Source organism: Anomalospiza imberbis, chromosome 21, assembly GCF_031753505.1.
Source record: "Anomalospiza imberbis isolate Cuckoo-Finch-1a 21T00152 chromosome 21, ASM3175350v1, whole genome shotgun sequence".
NCBI classification, from domain to species: Eukaryota; Metazoa; Chordata; class Aves; order Passeriformes; family Viduidae; genus Anomalospiza; species Anomalospiza imberbis.
In genome coordinates, this window is record NC_089701.1 from 3,254,367 (window position 1) to 3,269,554 (window position 15,188).

The 15,188-nt window shown below is 54.0% G+C and overlaps 1 protein-coding gene across 1 annotated transcript in view; it reads right to left on the minus strand.

Moving 5' to 3' along the window:
• Nucleotides 1-1,330: 1,330 nt before the first annotated feature.
• RXRA (retinoid X receptor alpha) overlaps nt 1,331-15,188 on the minus strand; it is a 97,697-nt gene continuing 83,839 nt past the window's right edge. The window contains exons 6-10 of the mRNA XM_068211097.1: nt 11,291-11,420; nt 7,927-8,059; nt 6,803-6,894; nt 5,114-5,219; nt 1,331-1,977 (exon numbers count right to left, since the gene is read on the minus strand). Of these exons, the coding sequence (XP_068067198.1) occupies nt 1,830-1,977; nt 5,114-5,219; nt 6,803-6,894; nt 7,927-8,059; nt 11,291-11,420 (609 nt within the window). The 3' untranslated portion in view covers nt 1,331-1,829. The remainder of the gene's footprint in view (nt 1,978-5,113; nt 5,220-6,802; nt 6,895-7,926; nt 8,060-11,290; nt 11,421-15,188) is intronic.

The following is a 15,188-nucleotide window of genomic DNA, read 5'->3' on the forward strand; positions in this document are numbered from 1 at the left end:
TGGCAAATCCTTGCAGGGTGAAGCTGTTTAATAATATTTTCAGTGGCTTGCAGGCTGCTGGGGAAACAGAGCCAAGGCGCTCTGCCTGCCTCTGCCGATTCGCCACTTCGGGCCAGCCCCAGGGGGAGTTGCCACCTGAAATCCTGAGCGTTTTTTTGAATTTTGGAGCTGCAGGGGATGGAGCTGGGCACTCCAGCTGCCAGCTTGGATGACAACAGGCAGGAGGCAACGGTGTCCCCTCCAAACCAGAGGTGGGAGTGAGGTGGTGGGTGCTGCTCCATCCCCTTCCAGAAGCAAAGGAGGAGTTTTCAACCAGCTGCAAACCATGGGGAGCAAGAAGAGGATCTTTGGGACCTCGCCCTTTGCTTTTTAAAGCACAGAGCCCGTGGAAGTGGTGGGGAAGCCCTTGGCCACAGGCACCTCCTTCTCAGGGGGAAAACCCTTCCCAACCTCCCTCATCATTCCCTCTGCTTTGTTTTTTCTCCAGCTCGTGTTTTTGGTGGGGCACTGGAGACACCTGATGAGGAGGGGTGAAGGGGGATCTCTCCCTTGCTGACCTCTGGCCACACACTCCTGGGGGAATCCCATCCCATGGGAGGGGGGAGTGGGGCACATTCCTGTCCCCAAAACCCTGTCCAGCTCCCTGCTGTCACACCAAGACTCAAGGAAAGGGTTGTGCAAAAGCCAAGGTGCTTTTGGTGCTCTCAGAATCCCGGAGAGGACAGGGGTGATGGTGCTGCCACATCCCCCACCCAGCCGAGCCCTCCCAGCCCCCACGGGGGAGATCCAGGGGAGGGGAAGCCCTGTTCTTGCTTCACCACTAATTAACAGGTGCAATTAAGCAGCCAGGCCGAGCACTCCCACTAATTGTTGCCTTGCAGTGTTTTGCAGGGCTGAAAGAACAGGGGCAGCCTCCTGGGTGAGCCAAAACCCCGGAGTGGGGTCACGGTGGGATGCTGGGGCAGCACTGGGATGCACTGGGGCAGCACTGGGATGCACTGGGGCAGCACTGGGATGCCCTGCTGAGGGCAGGGGTCCCAGCAAGTGCCCAGGAGCTGGGGAAGGGCCACGGGGAGGCCCTGGCAGCCTTAAAGCAAGCGCTGCAGCTGGCTCAGTCCACACCTCTGGGGTGGGCAGCGATGCCCGGGTGCCCTCCGGGGTGGCCAAAGGGCATTCCCTGTGCCACGGCCGCCGTGTTTTGGGATTCAGCTCAGTCCCAAATCCTCTGGAAGAGGAAGGAGAAGGCTCTGTGCAGCCACGGGTGACTCATTCAGGGGGCACCGCCTCTCCCTCCGCAAAGTAACTACCGAGACTGCTAAGAATAGTTAAAAACCAAAAATAGAAAGTTTTTTCTTTTTTTTTTTTTTTTTTTTTTTGTCTTCTTCTTCTCTTTTTTTTTTTTTTTTCAAAAACTCCATCCTCTGAAAATAGCCCAGCTGCAATCTGGCAGAGTCCAACCACTCCCCCTCAGGCTCGTCCAAACCCCACTGCCCCGAGGGCTGGCACCGTCCTTGTCCCCAGGGGAGGGCTGGGGGTGACACCAGCCCGTGGTGGCTCATCCCAAACCTCATGGCACGGCGGGGGTTGGCAAAGCTCTCTCCGCTCCCACTTCTCTACAGGTAGCACAGGGAACCAGCGAGCAGGTCTGGAGACGCAGCAGTGACAGCGAACGGACAGGGGGGCAGGCGACGAGGAGGCCGGGGGTCCCCCGGAGCAGACGGTGCCTCCGGCGCTGGGGGCAGCAGGGAGGGACGGGCTGGGGCCAAGGAAAGCAGTGGAAGGGCCCCGAGGGAGCCCGGCCGGGCGAGGGACTGACCCAGCAGAGGTCTCTAAGTCATTTGGTGCGGCGCTTCCAGCATTTCCATCAAGAAGGTGTCGATGGGCGTGTCGCCTATTAGCTTGAAGAAGAAGAGGTGCTCCAGGCATTTGAGGCCGATGGACCGCAGGGCTGGGAGGCGGAGCAGGAGCTTGGCAAACCTGGGGAAAGGGAGACACGGCACGGTCAGACATCCCCAGGTGCAGCCCTGCTTCTGCCCCGGCCCCCCAAGTTTGGAGTCAGAGTTCTTGCTACCAAATCGTGGGGCTGCACCCAGAGCTGTGCAGGGAAATCAGGAATTCTGGCCCAGCCTCGGAGATCAGGCAGCCACGGGGAGATTCACAACAAACACGTGCTGGGAACGGAGCTGAAAGGGTGAAACAAGAGAGCAAAGGGCAGCCCTGGACCGGGGGGCATCCCGAGATGCTGCTGGGGTCCCTGCGCTGCAGCCATCGAGAGGAGGCACCCCGGGATCAGCCTTGGCACTGGCAGTGCTGCAAGCAGCATCAGCAGCCCAAGTTTTGGTCAGGGAAAAGGTGCAAACAGCTGGGGAGGGGCTGGAGGAGATGCCCAGTGGGGTGAGCTGGCACTTGGCTGGGTGATGCCCCTTTTCCTGCAGGCTCTGGGCACTCCTGAGCAGCCCCACCAGCCCTCCCTGGGGTTTGACCATCGCCAGCTGAGCCCCGGGGCTGCTGGCCAGGCAGGGGGACACCAGGGGCCCAGCCAGGGGTGACACCAAGGTCTGTGACACAGGAGTTGGAGGGAGCACTGCAAACCAGGGGTGCTCCCCTTTTCCCATGGCTCTGAGGTGGGCACACAACGACCCTTTCCCCACACCCTGCCCTGCCTGGAGCAGATGGTTTCAGGTCACACGAGGCAGGAGGGCTGGGGAGAGCTGGCAGCTCAGGGGCCAGGATGGCAACGAGCCATCCACAGCCATCCTCACCAGGGAAAAGCTGCTGGGTGTGGGGCTCGGAGGGTGGCAAGAAGCTGTGGAGCCAGGAGAAAGCCACCAGCTCCTGCAAGAGAGCCTTGGAGCACCCCAGGTGCCACTGGATGTCACCTCCTTGTGTGAGTGCTCCCAACCCAGGGAAAAAGCCCTTTCATGGCCACAGCAGGGTTATCAGCTTTTCCTGCTGCAAAATCAGGGCTTGAACAGCAGCAAAGGGCCAGGGAGAATGGGACTTTGCAGAAAACACACACAGAGACATGCACAAGCACACAGATATTCTATGTGCATGCACAGTTCCCTCTCCCTATTTTTTTTTCTGCTGAGCTGGCGAGAACCTTGGGAGCAGAGCCAGGAAAAACAAATCAGTCCTACCATCCCATTCAGGAAGTTTCACTTTAAACCAAACCAGATGATGGCTCCAGCCCTCGGATATGTTTAACTGTGAGATAACCAGCCCAGAGCACAATGTGCCAGGGCTGGGAGGGGAGAAAAGAGCACTGATTCCTGATTCCCTGAGGCACCCAGCCCTCCCTGTGGCTGCACAGGGGGAGCAGGGCTGGGTTTTTCCTGGGAATGCCTCTCTGTGCAGAAAAATTCCCTTTTGGTGTTTACAGGGTGCTCCCAAGCCGCTGCTGGGTGGGGATTTGGGGCACCTGAAAAGGTGGGGATTCCAGAAATCCCACAGCATGGAGCAGGGGAAGGTCCCAGACGTGGCTCAGCCACAGGGAGAACTTGTTTGCAGCCCCAGCTGGTGAGCACACGGTGCCAGCAACATGTCCAGAGTTCCAGAGAACTTTGGGGAGCTCTTGTGCAACCCCGGCCTCCCAGCCCACGGGTTCACCCTCCTGAGGCACCTCCTGGGATGGTGCCACCAGTGCCCTGCACAGCTCTCAGGACATCCCTGAGCATGCAGAACCTCTCAGGTCTGCACCAAGGATGGGTGTGAACACCACACAAGAAGGCTCCCAGCCCAAGGTCACTTAAAGCCAGTGAGAGATGAAATTGCAGAGCCCCTGGTGCAACTTCTGGGCTTCAAACACTCCCCCAAACACCACTGAGCACTGAGGCAGAGCCCTGGGGAAGTGCTGTGGACTGGTGGCTCAGTGTCTGTGCTGCTAGGCATGGTGGCTTGGTGGGGATTTGGGGAGTGGGGCTGTCCCCTGTGCCACCCCGTGTGTGCCAGGGCTGCAGATCCTGCACAGTGTGCAAAGCAAGAGCTCGCCCCACCAAGGGAATAATCCAGAAGAGCTGCTGGCCATGATACCCAAGGCAGCTCTCCTGGTGCCAGAAACAGCTCTTCTGCAACACCACAACTGCCAAAGTCCAGGGTCTGGCTCTGGATTTGCTCCAGAAATGCACTTAAATAAAGCTTTCTGGATGAGGAGGCAGCTTGGGTGCACACAAACCCCTGGGAGAGGTGACAGCCCTGCTCCGTGCCCTGTGCTCATCTCTCAATCCCCCTGCTCACCACAAACCAAACACACCCCATGGCACCCTTATCCCCACTCTGCCTGCCTCAAACCAACCAGAAATCCCTTCACAACACACCTCTCTTCATCTGCCAGCACTCTGGGACCCAAAGTGGGGGAAAAACCAAATCCAACATCCCTTCTGAGGGCACGCTCTGCCCACTGCACTCACTGCTGTGAAAGCATCCTTTTCATTTAACCATCCACACAAGGCCGGGAATGCCAGGTGAGATGTAAATCCCAGTTACCTGGGCTGTTTTTCCCCAGCATTCATGCACCAGTAGCAGCTTCCAGTGCTTTGCTTGCTTTCTCAAGAAGCTGTCAGGAACTTAATTGGCAGTTGCCAGCTCCAGGCTCTAACTGGGAAAATGCGCCCACTCAGCTCCGGAGCCGTCCAGGAACACATTCCTAATCCCCCCTCCCATTCCCAGCTGGATTGGGGGAGGCAGGGAGGGGAGAAAAAGAGCATCAATTGAGGCTTTCACTTCCCAGCAATGATGCTCATCTGCCACCGAAAATTAACTCCATGTGAGTCCTATTTTTGCTGCGGTTTCGCTGGCCGTGGTTTCCAAAAGGGAAATGATACCCCCTTCCCACATGTGCTCATCCCAGCGCTGGGGCTGTGGGAGCTGGGGCTCCTCAGCTCTGCCCACCTTGCTGGATTTCCTAGCAAGGGAATAAAGAGCTCTGTGCACTGCACAGGGGAGGTTTATTAGGGATGCTCGCAGCTGGAGCGGGTAGAAATGAGGGGTTTGTCCACAGGGAATCACTGGGAACAGAGAGCCCAGAGCAGAGAGGGGACCCTGGGAGCTGCAGCACCCATTGCAGGGGGTTTGCAGGGGGGAGGGTGCAGGAGGAGGGGCACAGGGAGCTCACCTGCCGGGCTGGTCGGGGTATTTGTGTTTGCAGTAAGCCTCTAGCGACGCGTACACCTTCTCCCGCAGCGCCTCCACCTCTGCCGGGTTCGACAGGCCCTTGGAGTCTGAAAGGCAACACAAAAACCATCAGCCAAACACCTCCAGGCTTCCCAGGCAGGCAGGAAGCCCTCTGTGCACTCCCTCCATCTCTTGCAGCCCCACCAAAGTGTGGCTGCAAGCTCTGAGCTCCAGGGATTTGGGGAGCACTCAAAGGCTTACCCCGCGATTACAGATTTTTCCTCAACCTCATACCCCAGCCCCAAATATTTTGGCTCATTCCAGTGGTTCAAGACCCTCATTTAAAATGGTTTCATTCCCCCTCCAGCCCTGGGCTCGTGGGATTTCTCCCTCCAGCACTGTGGTGGGGCTGAAGGAGAAGCCCCTGCTCTGGGACAGCCCCCAGGACAGGACCCAGTGAGGATCTGTTTTTAGCAGGATGAAAGGGACAGTGCAGAAATCGATATTCCCAAGCACATGTGCCACGGGAACCTCTCCAGATTCCCCTTCTTTGACCATATACAGCTAATCCCAAATTACAGACAATAAATTACTGCTGATTACAAGGAGGGCAGGGTGGGGGGGGACTAAAAAAAAAAAAACCAAACTGGTCAAGAAGAAAAACAAACCCAAGAAACTGTAATAAACCCTGCTGGAACAGCCTGGCCTGGCTGTGGTGGGAAAATCCAGGCAAGGAGCTGTGCTTGGGCACAAACTGTGCTCTGGGAGGGCAGGGGTGGTGGTGGATGGGGAGGTTTGTCCTTGGCTGCCATCTGGTCCTGCTCTGATCCACTCTGAAATGCAGAGATCCCTCCCAGAGAGCTGTGCAGGTACGTGCAGCCTGGCTCCTGCTGCACAGGGATTTGCCCCCTGGAATGCTGGAGAAAAACCCTGGCACTGAAACTTCTTCTTCCCTTGGGCAGCTGGGGCTGAGAGGAAAAAGGGAGCAGCGTGACCCTCCCAGAGTCTGTGATACTGTGGTCAAAAATGGAAATTTTTGTGTATTTTATGAGCACACTTCATGCCTTTCAGCCTCTCCAGGTGTGCAAAGGGCTTTTCCTGAAATGCAGGTAATAAAAGCCCTTGGATGGTGAGGTTGGGAAGCAGAGACAATTATCTCCATGCTCTGGTGTTGCTCTAATCCATATTTTTCTCTTCAACAACATCTAGATCCCACTTTGTTCTAATTCAGGGACAATTTCCTCAAGCACCTGAACTTTCTTTCCACAGTCACTCTAAAAGGGGGAGAGCTGACAGGACAAGGGGGAATGGCTGTAAACTGAACAAGAGTAGGCTTAGATTGGATTTTGGGAAGAAATCCTTCCCTGTGAAGGTGGGGAGGCCCTGCACAGGGTGCCCAGAGAAGCTGTGGCTGCCCCTGGATCCCTGGAAGTGTCCAAGGCCAGGCTGGACAGGGCTGGGAGCAACCTGGGACAGTGCAAAGTCCCTTCCTATGGCAGGAGGTTTGGAACAACATGAGCTTTAAGATCCTTTCCAAACCAAACCAACTTTCACCCCCGCCTCCCTTCCTGCCCTATGGCATCTGGGTGCCCTCTGCTATTTCCAACGGGGCTTTTTGGGGGAAGGAAAGGAGCCAAAAAGGACAGAAGAGCAGCCAAGAGGGGCCAGGAGAGCAGAGCCAGGCACGTACCGGGGTTGAAGAGGACGATGGCTCGCAGGCAGCCCAGCTCTGTCTTGTCCATCAGCATGTCCCGCATTTTGGACACCAGTTCTGTCAGTACTCTGCAGAAGGACAGAGAAAGCACAGACTCAGCATAAAAAAAAAAAAAAAAAAAAGAATGAAAAGCCCCAGGTGTCAGAGCCGGAGCGAGAAGCTCCGGTCACGTTTAACGAACTTGGGGATGGTGCTGGCCTGTACCAGCTGAGGATGTGGCCTCATTTTCCTCCTCCATCAAAAATAGCTCATTAGGAACATCAATAGTTCCTGTGAGATACAACAGGGACCATAAAAACTGCCTTCATTCATTCACCGAGAGGCTCTGGCACCTGAGAAAGCTGCCTAAAAATAAAAAATAACAATAAAAACCCACCCCAACAGGTATCTAAAAGTAATTTCCTCTGCCGGTAATTTTTATTGCTCCCTTTGCTCTTACTGAAGGTGTCGGTCTTGAAGTATTTTCCACTGATTGCCCAGTTTTTCATGTTAGATCCTGCAGCAAAGTCATGATCTTGCACTTATGACCTCACAGGAACAAATGATGTCACCCAGGTCCGAAGAACAATTTCCTCACAGAGCAGAGCAGCAAAGGTGATTTGGTTTCAACTCAAGATGAGTCTCAGGGAGAGAAATCAGCATTTCAGCAGCGTCTGGAGTCACGCTGTGGGTCACACACCCTGCAAGCCTGGCTTTAAAACACTTTCCCAAAGGCTGAGATTAAAGAGCCCTCGGGACATGCCGGTGGAACCTGCTGAGTATTGCCAGGGCCTTTTCATTGTGCAAATAAAATCACGTCTTGGTCCAATTAAAGATGAAAAGGAACAAAGGAGTGGCCCCCTCGTAACGTTAGAAGGCATCTGGACCCCATGAAAGGGGCTTTGATTTGCACTGGGCACTCCTCCCTGTCTGGGGCCGTTGGGTTTTTTGGTGAATTTCAGAGGAGGGGTTTTCTGCGTGTGTGTTCACGGGATGGACTCCCTCATCCCGGGCTCCTCCGACCCCTCCAGCAGGAAGGAAGGCAGTTTGGGGTGCAGACAGGGATGGGGGTGTCCAGGCACGGTGGTTTGATGGAACCCCAGCCCTCCATCCCTGCCCACCTGTCGAAGATGGCCCCGACGCCGGCGCTGTGCGCGCTGTTCCGGTGCACGTGCAGCCCCGTGGCCAGCAGGATCCCGTCCTTCACGGCTATGGAGCGGTGGGAGAAGGAGGCAATTAGGAGCTCGTTCCACCCTGGGGAGGAGAAAACCAGCGAGGCTGCAGGTTAGGGCCATGGGATCCTCAGGAAGTTTGGGATTCGGTGGGGTCACCTGTCTAACAGGAGGAAACTGCCTTTGGTGCAGGAACGTGGCTGGATGTGGGAAAGGAAGGGGGAGCCAGCTTTTTCTTGGATGTCAGGGAAGGAAAAAAACATCAGGAACCTAATGCACTAAAAATAAAGCTAATAAGGGGAGCAGTTTCCTCTATAAACCGTGCAGACAGCGAGCAAACAGCTCTGCCTGAAGCTCCTCGTGGGTGTGGAGCCCTGAGCTCCCCTCTGCCCTCAGCCTCCCAGCAGCTCCAGCCCTATCAGCACTTGCTATCAGCTCATCAGGCTCCTCCTCAGGCCACAGAAGTTCACTCACCAGCCCTGAGCCCTGTAAAAGAGACCATGAAATCTCTGGCTTTATTTGTGGGTTTGCTGCTCCTGCCATGAAAACACTGGGAAGGACTGGGGCTGTTCTCTGCACAGTCCCACGTCTGTGACTGCTTCCACAGCTGTTTGGAAAACAGGTTTTAGTCTTATCAGCTGGACAGGCTGCTTTGGGATATAGGAATGACATCCTCTGAGCCCAGACCAACAGGGAAGGGAAGGGAGATGTGACCTCCACACCTTCCAGCTCCCCTTCCCAATCCAACACCTCTTCAATTCCTAAATCCATCACAGGCTAAGCTCAAGAAGTCCTGAAACAAAGCTCCAACGAGAGGAAATGCTGCCAGGCTTGAAGGGTGGAAATCTGGGTGACTTCCAGCCAGGAGCAGCATCTTCAGTAAAACAAGATGGGGTTTTCTGCAACACCCCTGGCCTGAACATGTTCTGGAGTTCTGGTCCAGAAACCTCAGGACATTTGGATTTAGGGTTTTTTTTCCCAGGCTGGAAAAGCAACACAACAATATCCCTCACCTCTCCTGTCGCAAGAACACATCTCACTGCCTGGAATAAACACAAGGCCCATGTGTGTTGCATTTACCTTCTGCTGCAGCCGTGGGTTGTGCCATCAGAAATGTTGACAAGGAATAAAGTTCACTCTTTCCTAAGTGGCCACAGGATGTTTCCACCCCAGCCACGGGAACATTTCTTTGGCTATTTACTGGGTGAGGCCTGGCACTTTCACAGGGATTGCAACACTGTGAAACCTGAGGGGGATGGAGGAGAAGGAGCCTGCAGAAACCCTGCTCCCGGGAGAAGAGGAAGTCCCAGAGGCACATCCATGGGAATTTGTCACACACAGCCCCACAGCAGCTCCAACCAACAGGAACCAGAGCTGGCTCTCCACACCCAGCCCAAGCTGGGCTGATTCCAGTGCAGGAGCACTGGATCATCAGCATCCTTCCTCTGGATTATTCCCATGTAGAGCTGGGATGTTTCAGCTGAAATGGAGAAGATTTTCCTACCTTGGCTTTCACCAGAACATCCCCAAAGAGCTGCCAAGACAGAGGCAGGCAGGAAAAATTCACTATAACCACAGGCAGCAGATTGGAATTAGAGACCAACCAAGTCTCCCCTGAGAGTTCTGCATTTCAGCCCAAGCTCTGGAGTGGCAGAGCAGAATTCTGTGACTCCTTTCTCACCAAACAGGGTGGCTGCAGCCTCCAGGGGTGCTCTGGCTCCTCTGGGATGGGGAAGGCACTCTGTCAGAGCAGTGGCCATCCTGTCAATCCATCTCCCTGCCAAGTTTCCCCACCAGCCCTACAAAGCCAGCTGCAGGGATGTAACGCTCAGCATCCTTTGCCAGGCTGAGAAAACATCAGGTTATTCCTGTCTCAGCTTGGAAACAAGAAAACTGGTGGAAAACATGCCTAAAAAGTCAGGTTTCCTTCCCTTCTAAACAGCTCAGAGAGGGAGTGTTTTTAAATGATTCAGGATTTGAGGAAAGCTGCTGCCAGCCCATCCAGCACTGCTCGTCCAGAGCTGTGTGCTCCACTTGTTCTGCCTCCCAGGATGCCTGACTGAGGCTCTTAGCTGGATTTTAGTGCTTCAATATTTCATGGGCAGCTGTTCTCAGCAGACCACTCAATAATACATCCAGCCACTGGTTAGAAAACCTGGGGAAGGTTATCTGAGGCTCTGGCAGAGATGTCTGGAGCATGGAGCTCCAGGGAGCTGCTCAGCAGTCTCAGGATTGGAACCACCATGAAATTTGGGATGTGATGGGGCTTGCAGCCCCTCTCCTGCTGTGTGGAGTGAGTCACAAACAGAGAACACAGGTCAGGAGTTCTCCAGCTCCAGTTTTAATCAGCTGCCTGCTTAAGAGACAGGAGAACCTGGAACTGCCATGGTGGGTTTGGGTTCCAGTTCCCAAGAGGAAAAGGCAGAGCTTTGTCTGAATTCAGCTCTTTGCAGAAAGCCCTCAAAGATCCCTGGGAAGTAGAAAGGCTTCCCTGCTCATCCCCTCTCACAAGAGGCTCTAGAAATCCTCTTCAAATCCACACTTGGGATGTTCCACGGGGCCTAGAGCCAGCTCTGGCAAAATCCATGGAGCACCTTCACCCAAGGGCTGCAGGAGCCATGCTGGAAGGGTGCAGGACCTGAGCAAAAGTGAATTTGGGGGAAATAAAAGGAACTTTAGAAGTACCAAGGACTTCAACGTCCCTGGCTTACAAAGAACCTCATGTCTCAAACACATCCTTCCCGAGCTCTGTTCCTGGTTTCTTGCCCTCCATGAGCTTTGTACAGCAGCAGGAGCTTGAATTCACTCCACAGGGCAAGACCGCTCCTACAGCCAACTGCTTCCACCTCCCAAATCCTGCTCCTGCAGCCCCCTGCCTGCACAAGGAAATTTAAAATAAGCCCTGAGAGTTCTATTTTCATCTTGGTGGGTGGGAGAAGAAGTGAGATGTACTTTTTCTCTCCTTTCTGGTTTTAATTATGATCAAACATTTCAGTTTGATGAAAATTTCATGGGGGCCTGAGCCCGCTTGGTCTTTCAAGCCTCAGTTTGGGAGGAAGGCAGAGTTTAACTCCTTTGGTTTAAGTCATCCAGCACCCATCTCTGAGTTCCTCATGGATCGGAGATGAAGCTGGGCCATTTTGGACCCAATTCACCAACACATCCCAGGGAAGGCTTTCAAAATCCTACTTAAACACCAAATGATCAGAGCCTATCAAGAACCAATGAAAGATTCGCAAGCTGCCAGGACCTAAATCTGAGGGTACAGCCTGTCCCAGGGGACATGCACCATGTGGGGACAGATGTCACTCACCTGCTCTGAGCAAGATGACCTGGTCATCCAGGGGCAGCTCGGAGAAGTGGGGGATCCTCTTGGCCCACTCCACCAGGGTGAAAAGCTGTTTGTCTGCTGCCTGGCAGATGTTTGTCACCGGATCATTGGGCTGCCAAAAAAAAAAAAAAAAAAAAATTAAAAAAGAGATGGAAAAGCTTGGAAAAAGTAGAGTGAGGAAAAGAGAGGCTGGAGGAGCAGCCTGCCTGCCATCCCCAAGGTGGGTGTTATCACTCACAGGCAAAGGAAGTGATTTGGCTGCTCCACCACAAGGGTTGTAATAGTTTTTAGCAAGTCCCAGCATGGGAATTGGGAGTGCTGAGACTCCCTATCCATCACCCTGACTGATGAATTCAAGCAGCTCCAGCCTGGGGAAGGGCAGACTCCAGCAGCTCCCAGCTCTATAAACCAGCACCAGAGGGAGCATTACAGGGGAAAAAAAAAAAGAAAAAAGAAAAAAAAAAAAAAAAAAAAAAAAAAAAAAAAAAAAAGAGAAAACCCCTTTCCTTTGAAATATTATCCAGTAACAGAAACCATCTGCTCTCAAGGAGGACAGTCAGCCTAAACACACCAAATCCCTGTTTAAAGGAACTGCTCACAGCTCAAGTGCTCAAGTGGATCTGTGATTAGGAACTGGAAGAGCCTGTTTAACCCTGGGGAAAGCTGAGCTCGCTGATCCAAGTGTGTCTGTAGGGTTTACCTCTCTGGACAGGGATGTATGAGCCCTTCCCATCTCCCACTGTAATCCCTGCTGATATCCAGCAGCTTGCATTGTACAATTAGCTTCTCTCCATGTCCTTAAAAGAGCAGTTTCCAAACTGGAGGAGAAGTGTTTACTTCACCCCTGGCTTGCAGGGGGAAGGGCAGACACGAATGTCAGTGTAACCTGTGGCACAGCCCCCTCCCAGGCTGGGCAGGACCACACTGCCAAGTCACCCTCGTGCCCCTCAGAGCCCTGCCCCACACTCCTGCCAGCAAAGCCAAAGCTCTGTGCCTCGGTGGCCAACATCTCCCATTCTCCAGGCTTAAAATAGCCAGGATCTGGCAAGCTCAGGGCACCTGCCTTGGAAGTATTTCCACCTGTCGCGTGCGGAGATGGATGGGCACAGGCTGGCACTGCACAGGGATGTGCCCCCCTTGTCCCACCCCCCTCCAGCAGCCCCCCCAGGGCTGCAAGGGCAGAGCAGCCTCACTGACAGGGAGCTGGGGCTCTTCCCTGAGAAAGGAGAGGTGAGCAGGGCCTGGGCTTTTCGTGGGAGAAGGAGATCAGACAGGATTTCCCCACGACAAGAGGAAAAGCCAGAAGTGCCTAGGAGGAGGAGCTTTGCAGGAGTCAGGGTTTCACTGGAAGCACTGGGAATGTTGATATTCAGAGGCAGGAAGGGGGAGAAGGGACACCAGAGGTGTCATCCCTGACCTCAGGATATCCCAGTTTGCTTGGCCAGGTGGAGAACCCTGGCATCCAGGTGAGGTGGGATGGGGATCATGAGCTGTGCTCCAGCAGAACCCAACCCTTGCAGCAACAAGGGCCTGCAGAGCCCCACAAAAGGGATAATTTAGGTAAATTAGATGTTTTTGCCAAAGCTTTCATCAGGGCTGGCTCCTGGGCAGGGGCTCCAGGTACTCCAGCCCTGGCTGTCCCTCCGTGGGCAGCACAAGCTGTCCCCAAGCTCTGGTGCTCCAAAGCCTCATCCTCAGCTTCAGTTCCACCTCAGATGGCAATTCCTGGAACCACCACGGCTCTTCCTGGCAGAACCCGATCACTGGAGCGTGAGAAGCAGCTAAAAGTGTCTAGAGGGCCCTGCCTGGCTCCAGGAGGGGAATGGCAGTGCTGGAAACCCTCCCTGTGCACAGAAAGCAAATCCCCTCCTGCAGCAAATAGCAAGGGCACGGTGCCAGGGTGTGACAGAGCCAAAGGGCACCTGATCCTCCTGGAAAACTGCAGCTTGGAGGCATCTTCCAGAAAATGGTGACTTGAAACTGGGCCTTCAAAGGCCAATTAAAAGCTCATGGGGAGGAGAGCTCTCAGTTACAGGCTTTGCCTTCTGGCCCGGAGCCTGTCCCAGGCCCTGCTTGCAGGGCAGGAGCCCAAATTCCCAAGGCATGGGGCAGAGGCAAAGCCACCCCCTGGGACAGGGCCATGGCACAAGGGGACAGCCACAGACACGAGAGCGTGGAGTGGCTGGACACGGGAGAATGGATCTGAACTAAAAGAGAGTGGGGTTAGAGCAGATATTAGGGAAAAATTCTTCCCTGGGAGGGTGGGGAGGCCCTGGCACAGGGTGCCCAGAGAAGCTGTGGCTGCTCCATCCCTGGAAGAGTTCAAGGCCAGGCTGGGTGGAGCTTGGAGAACCTGGGACAGTGGAAGGTACTTTTAAGATGATTTTAAGGTCCCTTCTAACCCATTCTGTGTGGGAGACAAGGGTGCTAATCCCTAAATCACCCTGCCACCACCATCCCAGCCTGGCACAGCCAGCTGGAAATGTCCCTGCAGGTCACCAGCCTGAGGTGCAGAGGCACAAATCAAAGCACCCAACACACGAGGCCAACAGCAAACAGCTCATGTTCTCCCTGTGTTTATCAGGGCCTCGATTTGTCTGCCTTTCCATCACCTGGGCTCTGGGGAAGGGCAGCAGCTCCTCTGTCTTTCCTCTCCTCATCCCGTGGTGGCCTCATCACCGGGAGCTGCTGATCTCATCCATCTGCTAAACCTGCTACAAATGTCACCTCGTGCTTGACAATAATAGGGCATTTCAACAAGCCTCCTGCTTCTATTTAGATGCAACACACATCCTTGTTCACAGTAATGCATGTTGAATTATGCAGGAACCAGCTTTCAATTTGAGGAGACGCAGTGCCAGACGAAGCCATTTATTTCAGCTCTCTCTCTGGGGTTTGTTTTCAAGTCAGCACAAGGCTGGCTCCAGCTCCCCTGAAGGATTTTTGATCCTGAGAACAGTCAGAGACTCTCTGAGCCCCTCACTAACTCCTCCAAAAAAAGCTCTTCATAGCCTCATGGGGATGGGATCCTCCTCCTGAATGCAGGTGAGGGTTTGGACCTGATTCTCTGCCTGATCCTGGAGAGTTTTGCTGAGGGATTGGCTCTGTCCATACCACGAAGCCTTGAATATCCAAGAGCCACCTAAGGAATGCTAGGAAAAGCTGTCTTTGCAAAAAGAGCATCCCCAAAAAGCCAATTAGACATGTCCCGACTCCCAGATCCCTCACAAAATTCTGCTGGAAGTGACCCTAAAGATGCTCTATTTCCAACCCCCTGCCATGGGAAGGGATTTCTCACTCAAACCCTCCAAGCCTCATATAAAGAGAGAGATAAAAGTATTGTTGGATCAGAAAATAAACACTGCAGAGTCCTTGCACTTGCTCAGAATAGCTGCATTTCATCAGCTCAGCCTCACAGCCACCCAGCAGGAATTGCACAGGGATATTTCAGTGCATAAGCCAGCTCCTCTCTTGGCTCAGCCAGCTCAAATGTTGGCAGAGTTCAACCTCTGAGTCCCTCTAAGGACTTTGTGGCCACAAGGAGATGCTTCCCACTGCAGCCTCAGTTGCTGTTTTTCAGAGGAATTTCTCTATTCCCACTGCTTTCATGGGAAAAGGGGCTATGGAGGAGTGGGGACTGCACCCTAAATACTGCCTGGAATGTAGAGGGTCTGTCCTGGAAATGGAATTTCAGAGGAGGGTTTGGCTCTCACACTAGGAGGTTGCTGCTTTGCAGGGAGATTCCTCCCTTTTGAGAAGGGAATATCATAGGAAAGGGCCCCAAACACTTCCCCTCACTCTGCATAGAATCCCAGACTGGCTTGGGTTGGAAGGGGCCTCAAGACCATCTCATTGCAACCCCCTGCCATGGGCAGGGACA